Genomic DNA, 17,781 nt, shown 5'->3' on the forward strand with positions numbered 1-17,781 from the left:
GGTGCCCAGGCAAACCTCTTTCTGTTCCTTCTCTACCGCCTTGGCCCAAGATGGAACACTAGTATGTTCACCTAGAGCATACTTAGTCTTTCGCTTTATCCCCTTTTTCTATCAAAGTTAGTTAGTTTAGGGTTGTTGTTAGTGTTAGTATAGTTGTTAGTTTAGATGGAAGGACTGATTTCCCTCTCTTGCTTTGGGAGACTTATCCTCCTGACAGGCTATGTCTGGCTTGCCAGGCTTCAAACATTGCCTCTCTTGCCAGGAGGCTATAGCAGTGAACCACAGACACTCCAAGTGAGTCCATTGCCTGGGGGAGTGAGTCCCGCATCTCCCAGAGTGCATCTTTTGTTTAACCCTTAAGTCCAGGGCTCAGAAGAACAGGGAATTAAAGCTCAAACTGTTGGCTATGGAACCTGCAAACACCCTCTGAGCCAGGTCAGGAGATGACACTCGCCCCACATCTGTCCCTGACAGATCTAGCACCCCATCAACCTCAGGGTATGCTTCTCCTAAGAAAGGAAAGCCTTTGGAGTACTCTAGGAAGACTACCGAAAAGAGGAACACAGACTATATCTAAGGAGCCAGCTCCAAAAAAGACCAGGTCACCATCAAGGTTCTTGGTCTCCGATAGGGATGTAAAAGATTAACCGGTAAGCATTAGTCTTACCGGTTAACCTGTCTTAACGGTTAACCGTGGGCAGGCTGGCCCCAGCAGCCCTGTGCCAGCCCTGGCATGAGGCACCCCAGCCGCGCCAGCTGGCAGGATTGGCCCCAACCGCTTAATTGGTTAACCATTTAAACGACATATTTTAATCCTTTAAATGGTTAACTTTTTAAACGGTATTTACATCCCTAGTCTTCCAGGGCACCGTTGGGGCCACAGACTCTTCCTCCAGTACCAGCAGGCCCATAAAGACCCGAAGCTCCAAGGAGAGAAAGCACAACTCCAATAGGATGCCCATGCCCTCCGCTAGTAAAGAGAGTAAACACAAGGTACCATCGAGCTCGGCCCCGTCATCAGCACTGAAGCATCTCGGTCAACCATGAACCCAACCATCGGTATTGATGCAAGCAGCTCAGCTAAGGATGTCTGTACAAGTGGTACCCTCAGTACTGAGAAAGCATTGGCTCTTGACAAAGCCTGCGGTATGCTCATCGTTACTGGTACCATTGGTTCCAGTCCTGGCAACCTCAGCTACAGTGTGTGTACCAGGGTTCTTTCTTGTGCTGCAGGAGTTCAGATACTCAAGGGATTGCTCTATCTTGGACGAACCAGAGTCCCCGTTGCTGTCAGGTACAGAGCAGTTCATGGTACTGAGACCTCGGTCTCTAAGTGGACACTCTGTGGCACAGGACTCTCTTACATTCTTGTTGACTGCCCCTCCAACTACAATGGGAGGATGTGGAGAAAGAAGAAGAGGGCTCCCTGTCACTTTCCTCAATTTCTGTTAGGGGTTCTCCTACGTACCACTTTCGGAATCTTTCGCGCAGGGAGAACTTCGAGGCTTGTCAAGGACCAACCCTGTATGCACCCCTGCTCCCTTATAGACCCCTCCCCCCACGAAGTGGCCATATTGGGACCCCGGGCAACCTATAAGCAGGAATTCAGCAGACCACCGGTACCATCACTTTAGGGAGACTGGGGTTTCACATCCTCCCTCTATTTTTTCACAGCAGGAGGAGACGTTTGAGGAGCTGGAGGCTAGATCAGATGAGGAATTCACCCCTGAAACTCCCATTTCATCATCATTGGCAGTCATGCCTCCCGCTCCTTCTGTCATCGACGACTACAGACAATTCCAGGACCTCATTAGAAGGGTGGCTAACACTCTACAGATCCCTCTGGAGGAGGTCAACGATCACCAGCACAGGCCACAAGATATTTTGCAGTCAGCAACACTCTCCAGAGTGGCGCTGCCTATTAATGAGGCTCTCCAGATCCACTTAAGACAGTATGGCACACACCGGCCACTATTCCACCAATGCGCAAAAGGGCAGACAAGAAGTACTACGTGCCCCCTATGGACTCTGACTTTTTATTTTCCCCTCCCTCACCTAACTCCCTTGTGGTGGATGGCTCTGAATGAACGGTATAAGCAGCACTTTTCAAGAACTACCCCCATGACAAGGACCAAAAGCAACTGGATCTCTTTGGACAAAAGCATTAGGCATCCACAACCCTGCAGGTTCAGATTGCAAACTATCACGCAGTCCTTGCCAAATATAACTTTATCAATTTCAACATGCATTCAACCAGATCACAAGTGGCATGTGCTGCATTTTTGAAGAATGGCCAAGTATCTGAGATATGTAGAGCTGCTATCTGGTCTTCAGTCCATACATGTTCAAAGCATTACTCCCTGCTCCGTGCCATTAGATCTGATGCAGTACTTAGTACAGCAGAGCCATCTTCAGCTCTGGATCTTGTTCTGAAGCTCCCTTCTCCTCCTAGGGATACTGCTTGGGAGTCACCTGAAGTGGAGTACCTATAAAGACACTACTCGAAGAGGGAAGAAATGTTACCCTGTGCAGTAACTGTAGTTCTTTGAGGTGGGTGCTCTACCACCTGTCCTCCTTATCCTCTACTTCAGTTGTTCCCTAGGAAATGACTGAGTAGAGAAGAAACAAAGGGCAGTTCGCCCACGAACGCCTATATCTCTGCCGCGAGAAGGCATAGGGTGCGTGCACAGGCCAAATAAGCACTGATAGCTAGAAATCTCAAATTAAGGGCTCAAGAGGCATGTATGCACCTCAAGTGGTGCACCTATAGGGGGACACATCCCGAAGAACTACAGTTACTGCACAGGATGAGTAACATTTCCTTCCCTGGCCGACTCGACTTCAGTCAACTAAGAAATTATATTTAAGGATTAAAAACACTAAGCAAGACTCCCTGTTTGGCAGTTTCAGAGGTCAGCCAGGGCAATGAAGAAAAAGGTCATCCGACCCTAAGATTACCTGGAAGGCAGAACTAGTCCATCTCTCTACCAAAGGTCACACTGGGAAGTCATTCCAAAGCTAAGGTCTAGTGACTCCTACAGACTGCACAGCTCCCATTGGAGAGAGACAATCCTGAGAATTGGAACTAGCAGAGTGTAGGAGGTAGCCAGCTCATTTGCATGAACTCCTTTATGAAATCTTTCTCACAGGTTTCACAGCACAAGTGCTAGCCACAGAGACAAAGTTTTGGCTTTTGTATCATGCTGAACTTTCCGAGGTCAGCCTATCGTAAGGCCAGAATGTGCTGGAATAACTCTCGAGAGTCATCAGCCTGTTGGTGTAAAACAACCTGCTATTGTTGATCAGCAGTACCTGCTCCATGTATAGTATGATCGTATTACAATTAAAGTTTTCTTTCCATTATAAACCTAATGTTCAGAGTCTCTACACCCTAAGCAAGCCCCCTGAAATTTCACACGCCACATCTCAGCCCATGCTACAAATCACGGTGGATAAAAATCAATGATTTCTTTTTAAAAAATTTTTTAAAAATCGGAATTTTTTGATAAAATGCTTTTTGAGGAAAAAACCTATCAAAAGAGAGTTTTAATTACGATACATTTTAGCTCAAAGATATCTCATCATGGAATAGGGATTATAAATTCTAATTCTCTAGCATGAGACAATATATTCATGTAATGTTTAAGAAAATTTTTTTAAATGAGTTCCAATAGTTCATAGATAAGACCCAATCTTATGGAGTTCCAGGGGCTTCTGTATAGATTATTTAGTTAATCTATTTTACCAATGGGACTCAGTGTTCAGTCTAGAAGATAACCATCAGAAATGCTTAGTTTTGCAGTTCTCAAACTGTGGATTTGTGTCTCCAGAGATAACATGCTTCTTAATAGCAAAAACATTTTTAAATAAATAAATAATATAGAGAGGTGAGAAATAACAGACCTCAACCCTATTGTCCCTCTGCAAATTTGTGTACACAGAGTCAATCCCTTACCTCTCTCTAAAAGTGCAAAGTTTCAAAAAGTTCAATGAATAGAAGATTGTTGAGGGTGGAATAGATCTGGACAAGGAGAAGAAATCTGGAAATAAATGTGAGAAGGGCAGGACAAGCAGTAGAAACAAAAGTGAAACTGTTTGAGCAGCATATTCCAGAAGTCTTGCGGTCTTTCTGAGTGTAGCCTTCATTGATTTGAGATCTACCATACCATTCTCTCACTAGAAGGGAAAACCTATAATGGCTGCAGGCTGTAAAAGAGACCCAGTTTGGGAATATTTTAATGACGTTCCTCTACCTATGGGTAAGACAGGCATGCATGCAAAATGCAAACAGTGCAACAAAGAAATGGAAGGCCTGGTTGCCCGAATGAAACAACATCGTGAGAAGTGTTCCTTCTCGGGAGGAAGCTATGTTGAAGATGATGAAAGGAACATGTCTGAACATGCAGGATCTTCAGGTTGGTAATCTTTTTTATTTCATACTTCTTTCTTAAGGACTGCCTCTTTTCCTTCTGGACTATTCTTGAATTCTCATGTTTGAGCAAAAAGTATAGTTGTTACTCTAGGGTACTGCCATTTTAAATGCAGTTGTGATAAAAAAATAAATAACTGAAATAGGCAGATCTTTCTTTTACAATTTCACCTTTAAAGTAGTACTGAGTGTCAGTGAATGCAATGAGTAATACTAAATGAGCAGTATGGTAATAATAATTAAATAACTGCATTGACTTGTTTTGTTTAGGAGAATCATCCTCAACATACAGGATTCTGACGACTATCCACCTTCAAGATCACCATCATTTTCTATAGTTTCAGAGTTATCTGCCAATGATAGTGTTTCAGTCACATCATGTATGTCACATAGCCACAGTATATCACCTGTAGCAAAAAGAAAAAAAAATCTCCATCATCCAGAAACAACCATAGATAAATTTGTGATAAGAACCAGCAGATTACAAAAAGAGGTAATTGATGAAAAAATTGCCTGGTTTGTTTATGCAACAAACTCTCCTTTCCATATGATTGAGAACCCACACTTCATTAACATGATTCAGTCATTAAGACCAGGATATAGTCCACCCAACAGAGCAGATGTCACAGGCAAATTGCTGGATAAAGTATGTGAAAGAGAATTGAGCAGTGTGCAAAAGGTCTAGAGGGTAAAATTGTTAACCTGAGTCTTGATGGCAATGTCCACAATGATCCTGTTGTATGTGCTTGTCTGACAACAGAAGAAGGGAATGTCTTCCTTACAGAAACAATTGATACATCAGGAGATGAACACACAGCAGAATACTTACAAGAAGTAGCAGTAAAATAAAAAACTGTGAAAAAGAATTCAAATATATAGTACGCAGCTTAGTCACAGACAATGCTAAAAACGTATCCAAGACGAGAAGAAATTATTTAGAAAAGAGTGAAGAGAGTCCCAAGCTAATAACATATGGTTGCAGTGCTCATTTGATGCACCTCCTAGCCAAAGACTTCAGTATTCCAGAAGTAAAGGCTAATGTTGTTGAAATTGAAAAATACTTCTGTAACAACCACTTTGCAGTAGCTGCTCTGAAAAAAGCGGGAGGAACCAAGCTAAATCTCCCACAAGACGTGCGATGGAACTCAGTGGTGGACTGTTTTGAGCACTATATCAAGAACAGGCCTAATCTGATGACAATTTGTGAACAAAATTGTGAAAAAATAGATGTCACTGTCACAGCCAAAGTTCTCAAAATTGGGCTTAAGAGAAATGTTGAACACATACTGAGTATCCTGAAGCCTATTTCTGTAGCCTTGAACAAAATGCAGGGAAATAGCTGTTTTATTGCTGACGCTGTTGAAATTTTGAAGGAACAGAGTGAGATCTTAAAAAGAGAAATATGCAATGACAGAGTTAAATTACAAGCATTAAAAAAACGAATGGGATAAGCACTATCTCCAGCTCATTTTCTTCCAAATAGTCTCAATACTCAGTACCAGGGTCAAACCTTAACTGCTGAAGAAGAGGAGTTGGCTATGACATGGACATCCAGGAATCATCCCTCCATAATGCCGACTATAATAAACTTCAGAGCTAAGGGTGAACCAGTCAAGAAATATCTGTTTGCTGATGATGTTTTAAAGAAAGTTACACCAGTGAACTGGTGGAAGTCACTTAAGCACTTGGATTCAGAGACAATTGAAGTGGTAATCTCACTTTTAACAGCAGTAGCTTCTTCTGCCAGTGTAGAAAGACTATTTTCTTCCTTTGGACTAATTCATTCCAAATTGAGAAATCCTTTGGGACCTGAAAAAGCAGGAAAATTTGTTTTGTCTTTTCCAGATTAAGAACAAACAGGAAAATGAAGGTGAAGATGACTGAGTTAGCTGCAGAAGCCAATATTTTAAGTTTCTTGTGTTGACCTGGCTGACATAGTCAATTTAATTTTGGGGTTTTTTTAAAAAAATATATTTCATTTAACTATTTTAGTTAAAAACAGTTTTAACAAAAACAAACCTGATTTTTAAAAACTTGAATGTTTAACTAAATTCAAAAATTCATATGCTTGTTTTGTTAAAATATTCTATGTTTGCTGTTGAAGAGAAAAATCCAGAATACATACGTTGTTGTTTTAGTTAAATAAAACAATTTAAATGACTGTCTGCTGATGTTATCCTCCTAATACAGCATGGCAAGAAAATCCTCCAAATATTAGTGATTAACCTGTTGAATTGGAGATAGTTCACCTCCCAATGACTTCATAAATAGCTGCTTCAGTTACCTTTAGTAAACGAAATAACCAGTCATTCATTTTCTGATATAGCTATAAAACTAATCTGAAAAGGTTTCAAAATAAATCATTTTAAAAATGTATAATGTGTACCTTCTAAAAATGAAACCTACATCTATCTCTGATTTGTGAAGAACATGTATTAAGAGTATAACAACCAACAAGAATGCACTTTTATGTAGAAATCCATGATTAAATCGAGTCTTCTTGACTAGTGGTTTAAATCATGATTTAAATCAATTTGGTTTACATCAAATCCACCCTGCTACAAATAATTAAAAAAAGGAGATGTATATTCTAGAGAGGGGTTCTGCCTCCCACTGCAGCCCCAGTATGTTGTTATGGCAACATACAGAGGTTGTAAAACCCCCTCACAACCTCTTACCCCTGGCTGGGAGAGAATTTCCCTGATTTAAGCGCTGTGTAAGACAGCTAAGAACGGCCCTGCACAGGCCCCTTCCAAGCCTCACTATAGGGGTCCTGCCAGGGGCAGGGCATAGCGGAGAGCGCTACAGAGATTTGGGTTGCAGAGCAACCCATCAACTGCACAAGAGAGGTTGCCATATCTGTGGTCCATGTTGGTCCCTGACCAACTGATAATCAGGGTGGTCATCTTTGCCTTTTTTCTCTCCAGGCTATGCCTCTGTATGCTGCATCTACTGAAGGCTCAGCCCACAGTTGCATCCCTAGTTAAAAAAGACCATGTTTTCTTAATGATAGGCTACAGTTTTTATTTTCTTGTTTCTCCCCCCATCTTTCCTCTTAATTACAGGTATAGCCTGGGATACACTCATACAGAGCTGTTTGAATGTGTCTACAGAGTAATGTTTAAAATTATTTTAAAAGGTTTATAAATGTATGCTCAAAAGGTACTGATTGAGGCATAGGTGGGGAAAATGTGAAGGGGGCAGGAAGTGTGGAGAAGGGGGTAGTGGACAGGGAGGGACATGAATTGGCAGGAAACTGACTTGTTGGCATGGAACCATGCTGTTTGGTCTTGAGTGAATTATTTTGGGGAGGAGTGAGGAGGAGATGTATGGCACTGGGAGAGGAGGTATGCTGTCCAGGCCATGCAAAAGGGAATAAAGGAGAGATTCAGGGGACTAGGAAGCATGGAAGGAGGCGAAGGGAAATGGAGGAAATGTGTAGGGTGGGTGCAGGGACATGAGAAGGGAACACATGGAATGAGGGGGGCACACAGAAAGAATAAGAGTAAGGGATGGGGCCAGATCCTCTGTTGACCTACACTTTGTCTTTTTATTTACACCAGGGCAACATAGATGCAAAATGCTACTAAATCAGAAGGGTAACTGTGATGGGTTGGATCACAGAAAACCCCTTGGGAACTGCCAACTGATGTGCTGGGACTACCTCTCAGCCCATTTTCCCTGGCAGCTTGGGACTTCAGACCCCTACCTGGTTGTGTCAGACACACTAGCCTGCTACAAACGCAGACCCAGGTTTGAACTACATCCCACAAACTGCAGGCTTAACTGAAAACAGTTTAAGAAGTGCTCCTGTCTCCAGCACTCAGATGCCCACCTCCCAATGGGGTCCAAACCCCAAATAAATCCATTTTACCCTGTATGAAGCTTATACAGGATAAACTCATAAATTGTTCACCGTCTATAATACTGATAGAAAGGTATACATGGCTGTTCCCCGCCCCCCCCCCCCCGGGTATTAATACATACTTGGGGTTAATTAAAAAGTAAAAAGTGATTTTATTAAATACAAAAAGTAGAATTTAAGTGGTCCCAAGTAATAACATACAGAACAAAGTGAATTACCAAGCAAAATAAAATAAAACATGCCAGTCTAAACCTAATACAGTAAGAAAATGATTACAGATGAATTCTCACCCTCAGAGCTGTTCCAGTAAGCTTCTTTTACAGACTAGCCTCCTTCTAGTCTGGGTCCAGCAATCACTCACACCCCTGTGGTTACTGTCCTTTGTTCCAGTTTCTTTCAGCTATCCTTTGGGGGTGGAGAGGCTATCTTGAGCCAGCTGCAGTCAAAATGGAGGGATCTCCCAGGGGCTTAAATAGACTTTCTCTTGTGGGTGGAGACCCCCTCCTCTCTCCTATCCAGAATCCAGCTCCAAGATGGAGTTTTGGAGTCACATGGGCAAGTCACATGTCCATGCATAACTCAGTCCCTTACCAGCCAGGCCACATTCCCAGGAAAGCTCAGATGTGGATTGGCATCTCCAAGTTCATTGTTAGCTTAAGTGTTTCTTGATTGGGCACTTACTGAGAATAGTCTTGATTGGGCACTTACTGAGAATAGTCTTCCAACTTCACTGAGGCTACTTAAAATTAAACAAGTACATAGCCAATATTCATAACTTCGAATACAAAAATGATACCTGCATACAAATAGGATGAATATATCCAGTAGATCATAACCTTTGCAAAGATGTTACATGGCATATCTAGCATAAAACATATTCCAGTTATGTCATATTTACTTTCAGAAGCATATTTCCATAAAGCATTATGGGGTGCAACGTCACAGTAACAATTTACACCCACTTTGCATTCATTTTGTGCTGTTTTAAATGGAGAATCTGGGTCAGTGTCTTTTATCCATGTTAAATTTTAAAACACACAACATTTTCTAGATTTTAATCACCTGAAATTTTGAACATGGAAAAAAAAACCTCCCCCACCATTCCCTTTCACTGTCCACTCCCCCGTATCTCACCCAGGTATAACTGCCCACTCACTCATCCCCTTTGGACTTGCTCAAGTATGCAAAGTGGAGAGGAACTCCACTTTGATGCGCATCATAAGATCTGGTAGAAGAGATCCCTCCAATGGACCTCCCACACCTATCTGATTTAAACCTTTAGTGCTTGTTCACAGCCCAAAATTATCACAAAAACAATGTGTTTCAGTGGAGTCCAGCTAGCATCAGACATTATACTTTCTACACACAAATTTTACATCTTTAAAAATAAACACAAACCCCCATTGATATAGGGATATCCATCTGTAACCTGGTGCTTTCTTATTCACTTTGGTTCTTCACTAGCAAACAGTTAAGCACCAGCACAAGATGGTGGTGACCGAAAGCCTGGCAGTTGTTCAGAGGCACATATGAAATCAGGTGTGGTTTCAATCCACTTCTTAGTAGATAAATGTCCACATCACAAAAACTAATCTTAGATGTTGTTATCTGACACTCCTGTTGGCAGTCTCCTAAAGACAAAGGAATCACAATACCAAAACAGACCACTGGTTCATGTAATCTGGTATCCTGTGTTTGACAGTGACCAGTACCAGATGCTTCTAATTAAGGTTCTAGAATCCCCTTAATGGACAATTAGGAAATAATCTGTCCAGAGGGAAGTTCCCGACAGTGAGTACATTGTTATCCATACAAATAACTAATCCTTTTTTAATCCTTCTGAGGTCTTGTATATCTTGTGGCAGTGAGTTCCATGAGTTGACTATTTGTTGAATCAAAATGTATGTCCTTTTATACATTTTAATTGAAATTTCTTGACTTTCATTTTCATTTTTGTTTTATTATGAGAAAGGGTAAATAAGTGTACCCTTACTCAATTTACCTTTTCTATACCATTCATTGTTTTATATATCTCTTGTATGTCCTCTATTATGTGTAAATTTACTAATCTTTTCTATCTCTTTTAGTGTGGAAGTCTCCCATGTGTCTGTCATTTTAGATCCCCATCTATGTACCCCTCTATTTGATCCTTTTTATTTTTTGATTGGGTGACCAGAACTGACCACAGTATCTGAGGTGAAGAACTGCTATTAATTTTTGTAATGACATAATATGTTAATACTATTTTTTATTACATCCTAGCATTGGATTGTTGTTTTGACTGCCACTGCACGTTAAACAGAGGTTTTCACTGAGCTCTCTCAGTGCAAGGCTCAGTACTTTTCCTTAGGGGTTAAATTTAGAACCCTGCAGCATGTATAAGTAGTTCAAATAATCTCTTCCAATGTGCATTACCTTATATTTGTCAGTGTTTAATAGCATCCACCATCCTGCTGTCCATTAGGTCTCTTCTGGAGTTTTCATAGTCTTCTCTAATAATGACTGTCCTAAATACATTTGTTTCACCTGCAGATTTTATTACTTCACTGTTACACCCTCTTTTCCACATTATTAAGTATGTGAAACAACACCAGTTCTGATATAGATCAATGAGAAAACTCACTGTTAACCATTTGCCCTGTTGAAAATCGACCATTTACTCCTACTCTCTGTTTTCTGTCTCTTTGTCATTGCAGAACTTTCACCCCAAGACTACTTAGTTTCCTCAGTAGACTCTTATGAGGGGCGATGTCAAAGGCTTTTTTAAAAGTTCAGATTAATTAAATCTGTCAATTTTCTTTTAACCATAGATTTTTTGCATCCACAAGAAATTCTATTAGATTGAAGAAGCATGGTTTTACTTTACACAAATTGTACTAGTTTGTCCTTTTTCCTTAGGTTTTGCTACCCTGCAGTCTTCTAATATAGTAGCTGATTTTAATAAGAGGCTGCATATTTTTGTTTGCAGGTCACCCATTTCATTCTTAAATTCCTTCAGAACTCTCAGATGAATATCATCTGATCCTGGTATCTTGTTGCTATTTAATATATCAATTTGTTCCAGCCACCGTCTCTTTGTCAGTTATGGTGGTGATGGTCCCAAAGGAGCTCCTCCACCTCTGCCAGCTATTGTCATAAAGAAACTGACCTAGAGCATAGGGGTGTTGGCTAAATATATGTATGAGAGATGTGCAAGGAGCTACTACGATTCAAGTGGTCATAACTTTCAAGTTATGGAGTTCCTGTCGGGTATCACACTGGTAGGAACCTAGGAGTGGAATCAGAGATCAGTATCTTTGGAGAAAGATACTTAAAGATAGGTGTATAATTATCTAGAGAGACTTTATATATAAATGAGGGTATATTGTCAAACATTTTGTGGAAATACTACGGTTTCCTGACATCATATAGACATCAGATTTTTTCATATTTAACTGTTTACTTGTTTTCTTCCATTTGACATATTAAAAATGTTAGCTCTCGTGGTAGTTTTGTTTTAGACAGTTTAATGTTTCTTTGGCAGGTCCTGGACCATATTTGACAATACACATCAGGATCCCACAGGACTAACTGCAGTTCTTCAAACTACAGATCTAGTTGGAGTCTTGCATATGCTGTACTGTATTCTTTTCCATGGCATAATCTCAGACCCAAACATGGCAAGTCCTAAAGAGAGTTATACAGAGAACACAATCCAGGTTGCTATTCAGAGTTTACGTTTGTTCAGTAGCTTCGCAGTTCTTGATTTGCCAGCTTTTCAGGTAACAATTTTTGCTTTTTTAACTTATGCTTAAAATTAGAACATACGAAAGCTTATGCCCAAATAAATTTGTTAGTCTCTAAGGTGCCACAAGGACTCCTTGTTGTTTTCGCTTATATATTGTTGTGTACATTTTCTTTTAATTTAGCTAAACACATATAATTGTATTTAAAATTAACTTGAGGAAGAGTCACAAATGAAGTAAGTACTCTTTGTTCTTATTTCTGCATGCATCGAATTGCTATTTGTTAATGTTATTTCCATTGTCTAACTATGGGAAATAATAAATGCAATCTATTTTTTTTATTATAAGGCAGACATACAGAACACACACACTAAACTGAATATACAACATTACCATTTTGGTCCACTGATTTTGAGGGTGACCAGTATGTTATATATCAAATCTAATCGCCTGTGTTACAAGCTTGCAAACCTTATGTGTCAAGGTCCACAAACAGCTATTTTTTTTTCTTTTTGGAATGGGAAATGGCTTATTTGTATGATACTGTGAGCTGCTTAGGTGCCTTGAGTTGATGGCTGCATCCCTAGATCACACTGTGTTTAAGTGTGACTTGCCACGTACTTGAATTTAAGATGGTACAACTCAGCTAGAAAAATACTATCTTTTAAAATTCCTTAGGAAAAAAACATTTTAGTTTTGCAGGTGGGGACAAAATCTCTCTTAAAATTTTAATTTTGTAAAATAAAATACATGTGTTGCCCATTTTTGACTTGTTCAAGCCACAAAAATAGACCATTTTTGTAGGAAAACTATCTCAGATTGGTTTCATTAAAAAAAAGGAAGAAGAAATTTGTCTGGCAATTAGTCCATAATGCAAATTAATAACTTTTCCACTTTAAGAAAAAAAATAATATTAAAATATTCCAGAAATAAATGAGTAAAAGTTTTTATTAATGTGAGGTGAAATTGCAAATAACATTGCTTTGTAAAACTGCTTTGCTAACAATGAATCTCATGCAGTATATCAAATGAAGTTTTTATGTATAATGGATACATTTGTCCAATCATATCGTGCATCATGGGCTCCTGTCTGCACTGTGCTGAAATGAACAGGAGTTTTGCCTGAGTGAAGAATGCAGGATAATCCGCCCTCAACTCCCACTTCTTGATTTTTAGTTTTAGTACAACTAATAGCCCTGATCTAACAACTAGTTCTGTGCAGGAAGACCCGTTCATCCACATGGATCCAGTTGCAGAATTAAGGCCACTCTGTTGGGGGGGGGGGCAAATTTCCAAAAAGTATAAGTTATTTCATATGTAAATCTTGCATCTATTTGCACAACCATGTGCATTTATGCTTTGTAGAGCCATGTGTTATAGAACTGATTGTATTAAGTACAGTATAGCAATTACTGTCTCTGTGAATCTGAGATGGGCTTCAGTTCAATTAAGCATTTTCTTTACCTGCTTTGCTGAATTGGGGTCATAGTATTGCTTTGATGGACAGAATCACTGTTCCATTCTTAGTAACTATTTGTCTCCATCTGTTAATGTTAACTATTTAGTTAATGTTAAAAACGCTTATTATTGTCCCTCCTGACACTTAGGAACTGTAGCAGACTATAAGGTAGGAAAGAAAGAAATCATAGTTTATGTACTGCCTGATGATTATTAGCTCTCAGGAATAATTTTATCATGTAATAGTAAGGCCATAGAAGAGTTTTCTGGTTAAAGGAAGAGGTCCAGTATGGCACAGTATGAATTAATATCAACACAGATAATCCCCTGGCTCATGGGTGTGTACGTCATTTAACTTGACAGTCCAAACAATTGAAAGATGGTAGTGAGAAACAATACACAGGATACTGAATTACTATTAATTCAGGCTAAAGAGGAAGCATAGTTTCCTTGAAAAATTAGTTTAACTTTTATACACAAACTCATGTGCCCCTTGGCCTGTTGTTATCAGGGAAGGTTAAACACAGAGCATTAGGTCACAGCATGCATGACATGACTAATTAAATAAGGGCTGGACCCAAAAACATATTGCTACATGATGTAAAGTAGCAAATAGATATTATATTATGTTTTGAAGCTTGAAAGTATAACAACTTATTGGGGGTATTAACTATGGAGATGGAAGATATCCATTGCTGGTTTTTTAAAACAAAAATTCCATTTTTCTGGGCTGAATTTTGATTACGGTAAAACCTAACTCTAGCATACTTAGATTTATGTACATATAGTCCACACAGAAAGAGAGAAAACTTTCAGATGAAAGATATTTTCCCACAGGCCTGTGCTGTTGTTTCATTAGAGTTAGTAGACTGTCATGCTCATTCCTTATGCTTCAGTTTTCCCCTTTGCCCTTTTGTCGCTCTGTCTGTTTGACATGTTTATTAAATAGAGGCTGTAGGCTGCACAGATAAAATCTAATTCTCCTGAATCTCCACACTACAGCAATTTGCCTACTTTCAGAAAGTATCCCAAAAAAGAATTGCAGCTGATGGTTGTCTTCTTTTGGATGTTTTCAACTTTTGAAAATGTTTGTTTGAAAAGTTATTCGTTATTATTTATCTTTCTTTTCCGTTCAGAACACACAGATATTAATGAGAAATGTATTTTGCTCTTTTGCAAAAATTGGGAATGATTTGTTTTCCTTTGCTTATTACTGAGAATTATTATTAGTATTAAGTTTTCCCGGAACATGTTCTCCATATTTAATGAAATTGGCTACTTAATGCTAACGGAATGCCAACTGAGAAGAATCCAAATTTTTCTTTGCCCATTTAAAATTAAAATTCAGTTTTATTTACAGTGGCATTTATCATATTAATTAACATCCTACTGATAAGTTGCTGAAAAAGTTAAGGGGGGCAGGGGCAGGGGTTCATTTGGCATTTTTTTACCACAACCATTATACAATCAAAAGTATAACCAAAATCTTACTTGAATACTTTCTGATAACATTGAAGAGTATGTGATTTGTAATTTCACCTCTCATTTGTTTCAGGTAGTCCCTATAATATATTGCTAGCTTATGATTTTATGTTTTCTGTCAGTCTATTGTAGGTGCTGAGGGACTTTCCCTTGCATTCCGTCATATTATCAGCTCTTTGCTGTGGTACTGTTCTCAGCATACCTGTGAAGAACTGCTACATGAAGTCATTGTTTGTGTTGGGTATTTTACAGTCAACCATCCAGATAATCAGGTAAGGAAATCAGAAAATGTGATTGGGATTATTGTGCACATGTTTAGGCCCTGATTCTGAAATACTTAATTATGTGAGTAGTGCCGTTGTGGTTCCTCATGTGTGTAAATTTATGTACATACATAAGCATCTGTAAGATAGGAGCCTAAGTTTTGTATTAGGACAAAAGACTAAATGAGGAATGTAAAGGGGGACATCATTCTTTTTGGTATTTATTTATTTTTTATGGTTGGTACACCTGTGTTTGAGATACTCATAGCACTGACCAGCCATAATTAGGCCTGGTCACTGCCAAAACAGGACTGTTGACAAATATGTTTTTCATGTCCACAAGGGTGTTATATTTTATGTTCATATATTTTCCTTTTATCCTTTCCCGTTGGATAAACGTTTGTACCAGAGAGAAGGCCAAATTCTACCTTTAGATATATGCAAATGCAAATCTCCTGGAAGCCAATAAGAGCTGTGCATGCATATCTGATAATAGAATTTATCCCTTGTTCTTCATTCTGCTATTAATTTTAACCTTACTATTTGTACTAAATTATATTAATAGTGCACTGGTCTCTCTGATTCCTGCGGGAATGACTCTTACATTCCGCTTTGGTTGCAAAACATAACCTGATATTACAACATTGGAAATCCCCTTCAACTTCCTGGACACTGCAGTCCACAGCTATAATGGACTCCCTGAACTCACACACTAGAAAGAACTGCTTACAAAATAATCAGGATGTAAAACTTTGAGGATATTTGGAGTCAGGGTATACCAGAGTGTAAATCAGGGCAGAACTTCGCCCTTGCTCTTTATTTTTGAATACTTGGGCCTGACTGTGTGTGTGTGTACATAGAAATTGTATTATGTTGCATTATCCTTTGATATTATTCAGTTATACAATGTATTTTACATTGTCATTTGCCTTATTACTCCTTTATGTCTGTTTCTGCTCTGCCCCTTTTCTGTTAAACTATTTTATTCAGAATTAGAAGTTTAATCCCCTCCATAAATTGAAGAGCAGATTTAAGTGAATGTTTCAACTTGTCAGTATAAGTTTTGGGGTTTTTTTGTTTTTTTTTAAACCTTTTGAACTATGATGGTAGGGCTGTCAACTGCAATTTGAACATTGTAATATCTTAGGGCTGACAATGCAGTAAAAAATGTAATTTCAGCGGTTTTGGCCACAGCTTCAGAGAAACTGCTGCAGCCCGGCTACCGTGTGAAGCCAAATCCTAATTCAGGATCCAAAAGTTACCTGGCACTGATCCCTCAGAAAACTGACTCCAAGGATGGTCCTGTGTTTTGCAGGGCTAATGTTAAGTAACTTTTGGAACTTGAATCAGGATTAGACTCCATTGAAGCAGAAATCGAAAAGTCCTGTGGAGACACTGGTCTTTCACACAGATTGCCTGCAGGTGGTATTTTTGTAATGTGTTCATTTTGAGAGCAGAGTGGTATTGCTGAGCTTTCCAGATTCCCACTGCAGTGTAACTAGTCTTGTTGGTATACAGAAGTGCCGGTGAACTCCATCTTCCTTTTCTCTCTACTCCAAGAATTCTTTTTTTGGCTCACAAATATAAACAGATGTGATCCATTGGAAAAGGGACATGCACCGTTAATGTGCCAGTAATAGCACAGAAGAAGAACCTCTTTCCAGAGATGTCAGTTGTAGTGCTCTACAGTGCCCATTGCTGTTTAGTTTTGTGCCCTAGGGCAAAGGTCCACCAGCTTGTGAGCAGGCACCATGCCATCCTAGCAGATGGCTATGGGGAGTAGGTAGCCAAAAGATAAAGTATGTGCATAAATGTGTTTGTCTGAGGGCATGATTCTCAGCTGGTAATGTTGCAGTCTGTCTAAATCTTCAGCATCTGCACTTGTGGTTAAAGTCATGTGCCATCACTAATGTAGAACTACCTCTGAACTGGATTAAATTTGAGGATTAATAAATAACTTCTTCACCTACATAAAACAATTTTAGGTCCTTGCTAAAATAAGCACGGTACTGGTCAGGCAGTGGAGGTAGTATAACATAGTGGACTGCTTGGTGTCACTTCTTCAAGCTATTTATTTCTGTTAGAGATGTGCAAAATTAAGGGTCATTTTATGAACATTTCATTTATAAAAATGGCAATTTTCGTTTAATGCTTTGCAAAGTTTTTTTCAAAAATCAGTTTTCTCAAGCAAAAACATGTTTCCACCCTGTTCACAATTTGTTGAAGACTACCAAGATCCCACACCTTTTAAAACCACCCTTCAGCCTGTGGCATAATATTTCTGAGATCTCCAACTAGATGGGATACAGGTTTTGCTTTTATGTCATAGAATCTGGTAATTTGTTATTTAATTTTTTAAAAATCCACATGTATTTTAAACGGTCAAATTTTGCTCCTTAGAGAAAACAGATATTCATGCCTCCTGGTCTGTTCTAATCTAAAAAAAAAGAAAAAACTGATCCGTGAGTCAACTTGATTCTCTTTCCTTCTGTAGGACCATTCATGTAGGCTCAAATAAGGAGCATTTCTTTACCTCAAGTTGGACCCTTTAGGCTTTAA

General features: G+C 39.1%; 1 protein-coding gene across 4 annotated transcripts in view; it reads left to right on the top strand.

Moving 5' to 3' along the window:
- The window catches only part of SCAPER (S-phase cyclin A associated protein in the ER), a 358,776-nt gene that overhangs the window by 310,748 nt on the left and 30,247 nt on the right, over positions 1-17,781 (top strand). For all 4 annotated transcript variants that reach the window (XM_074966056.1, XM_074966057.1, XM_074966059.1 and 1 more), the window contains exons 29-30: positions 11,818-12,055; positions 15,082-15,231. In XM_074966056.1, coding sequence (XP_074822157.1) covers positions 11,818-12,055; positions 15,082-15,231 — 388 coding nt within the window. The remainder of the gene's footprint in view (positions 1-11,817; positions 12,056-15,081; positions 15,232-17,781) is intronic.

The sequence above is a fragment of the Natator depressus genome, chromosome 10 (genome assembly GCF_965152275.1).
Source record: "Natator depressus isolate rNatDep1 chromosome 10, rNatDep2.hap1, whole genome shotgun sequence".
NCBI lineage: Eukaryota > Metazoa > Chordata > Testudines > Cheloniidae > Natator > Natator depressus.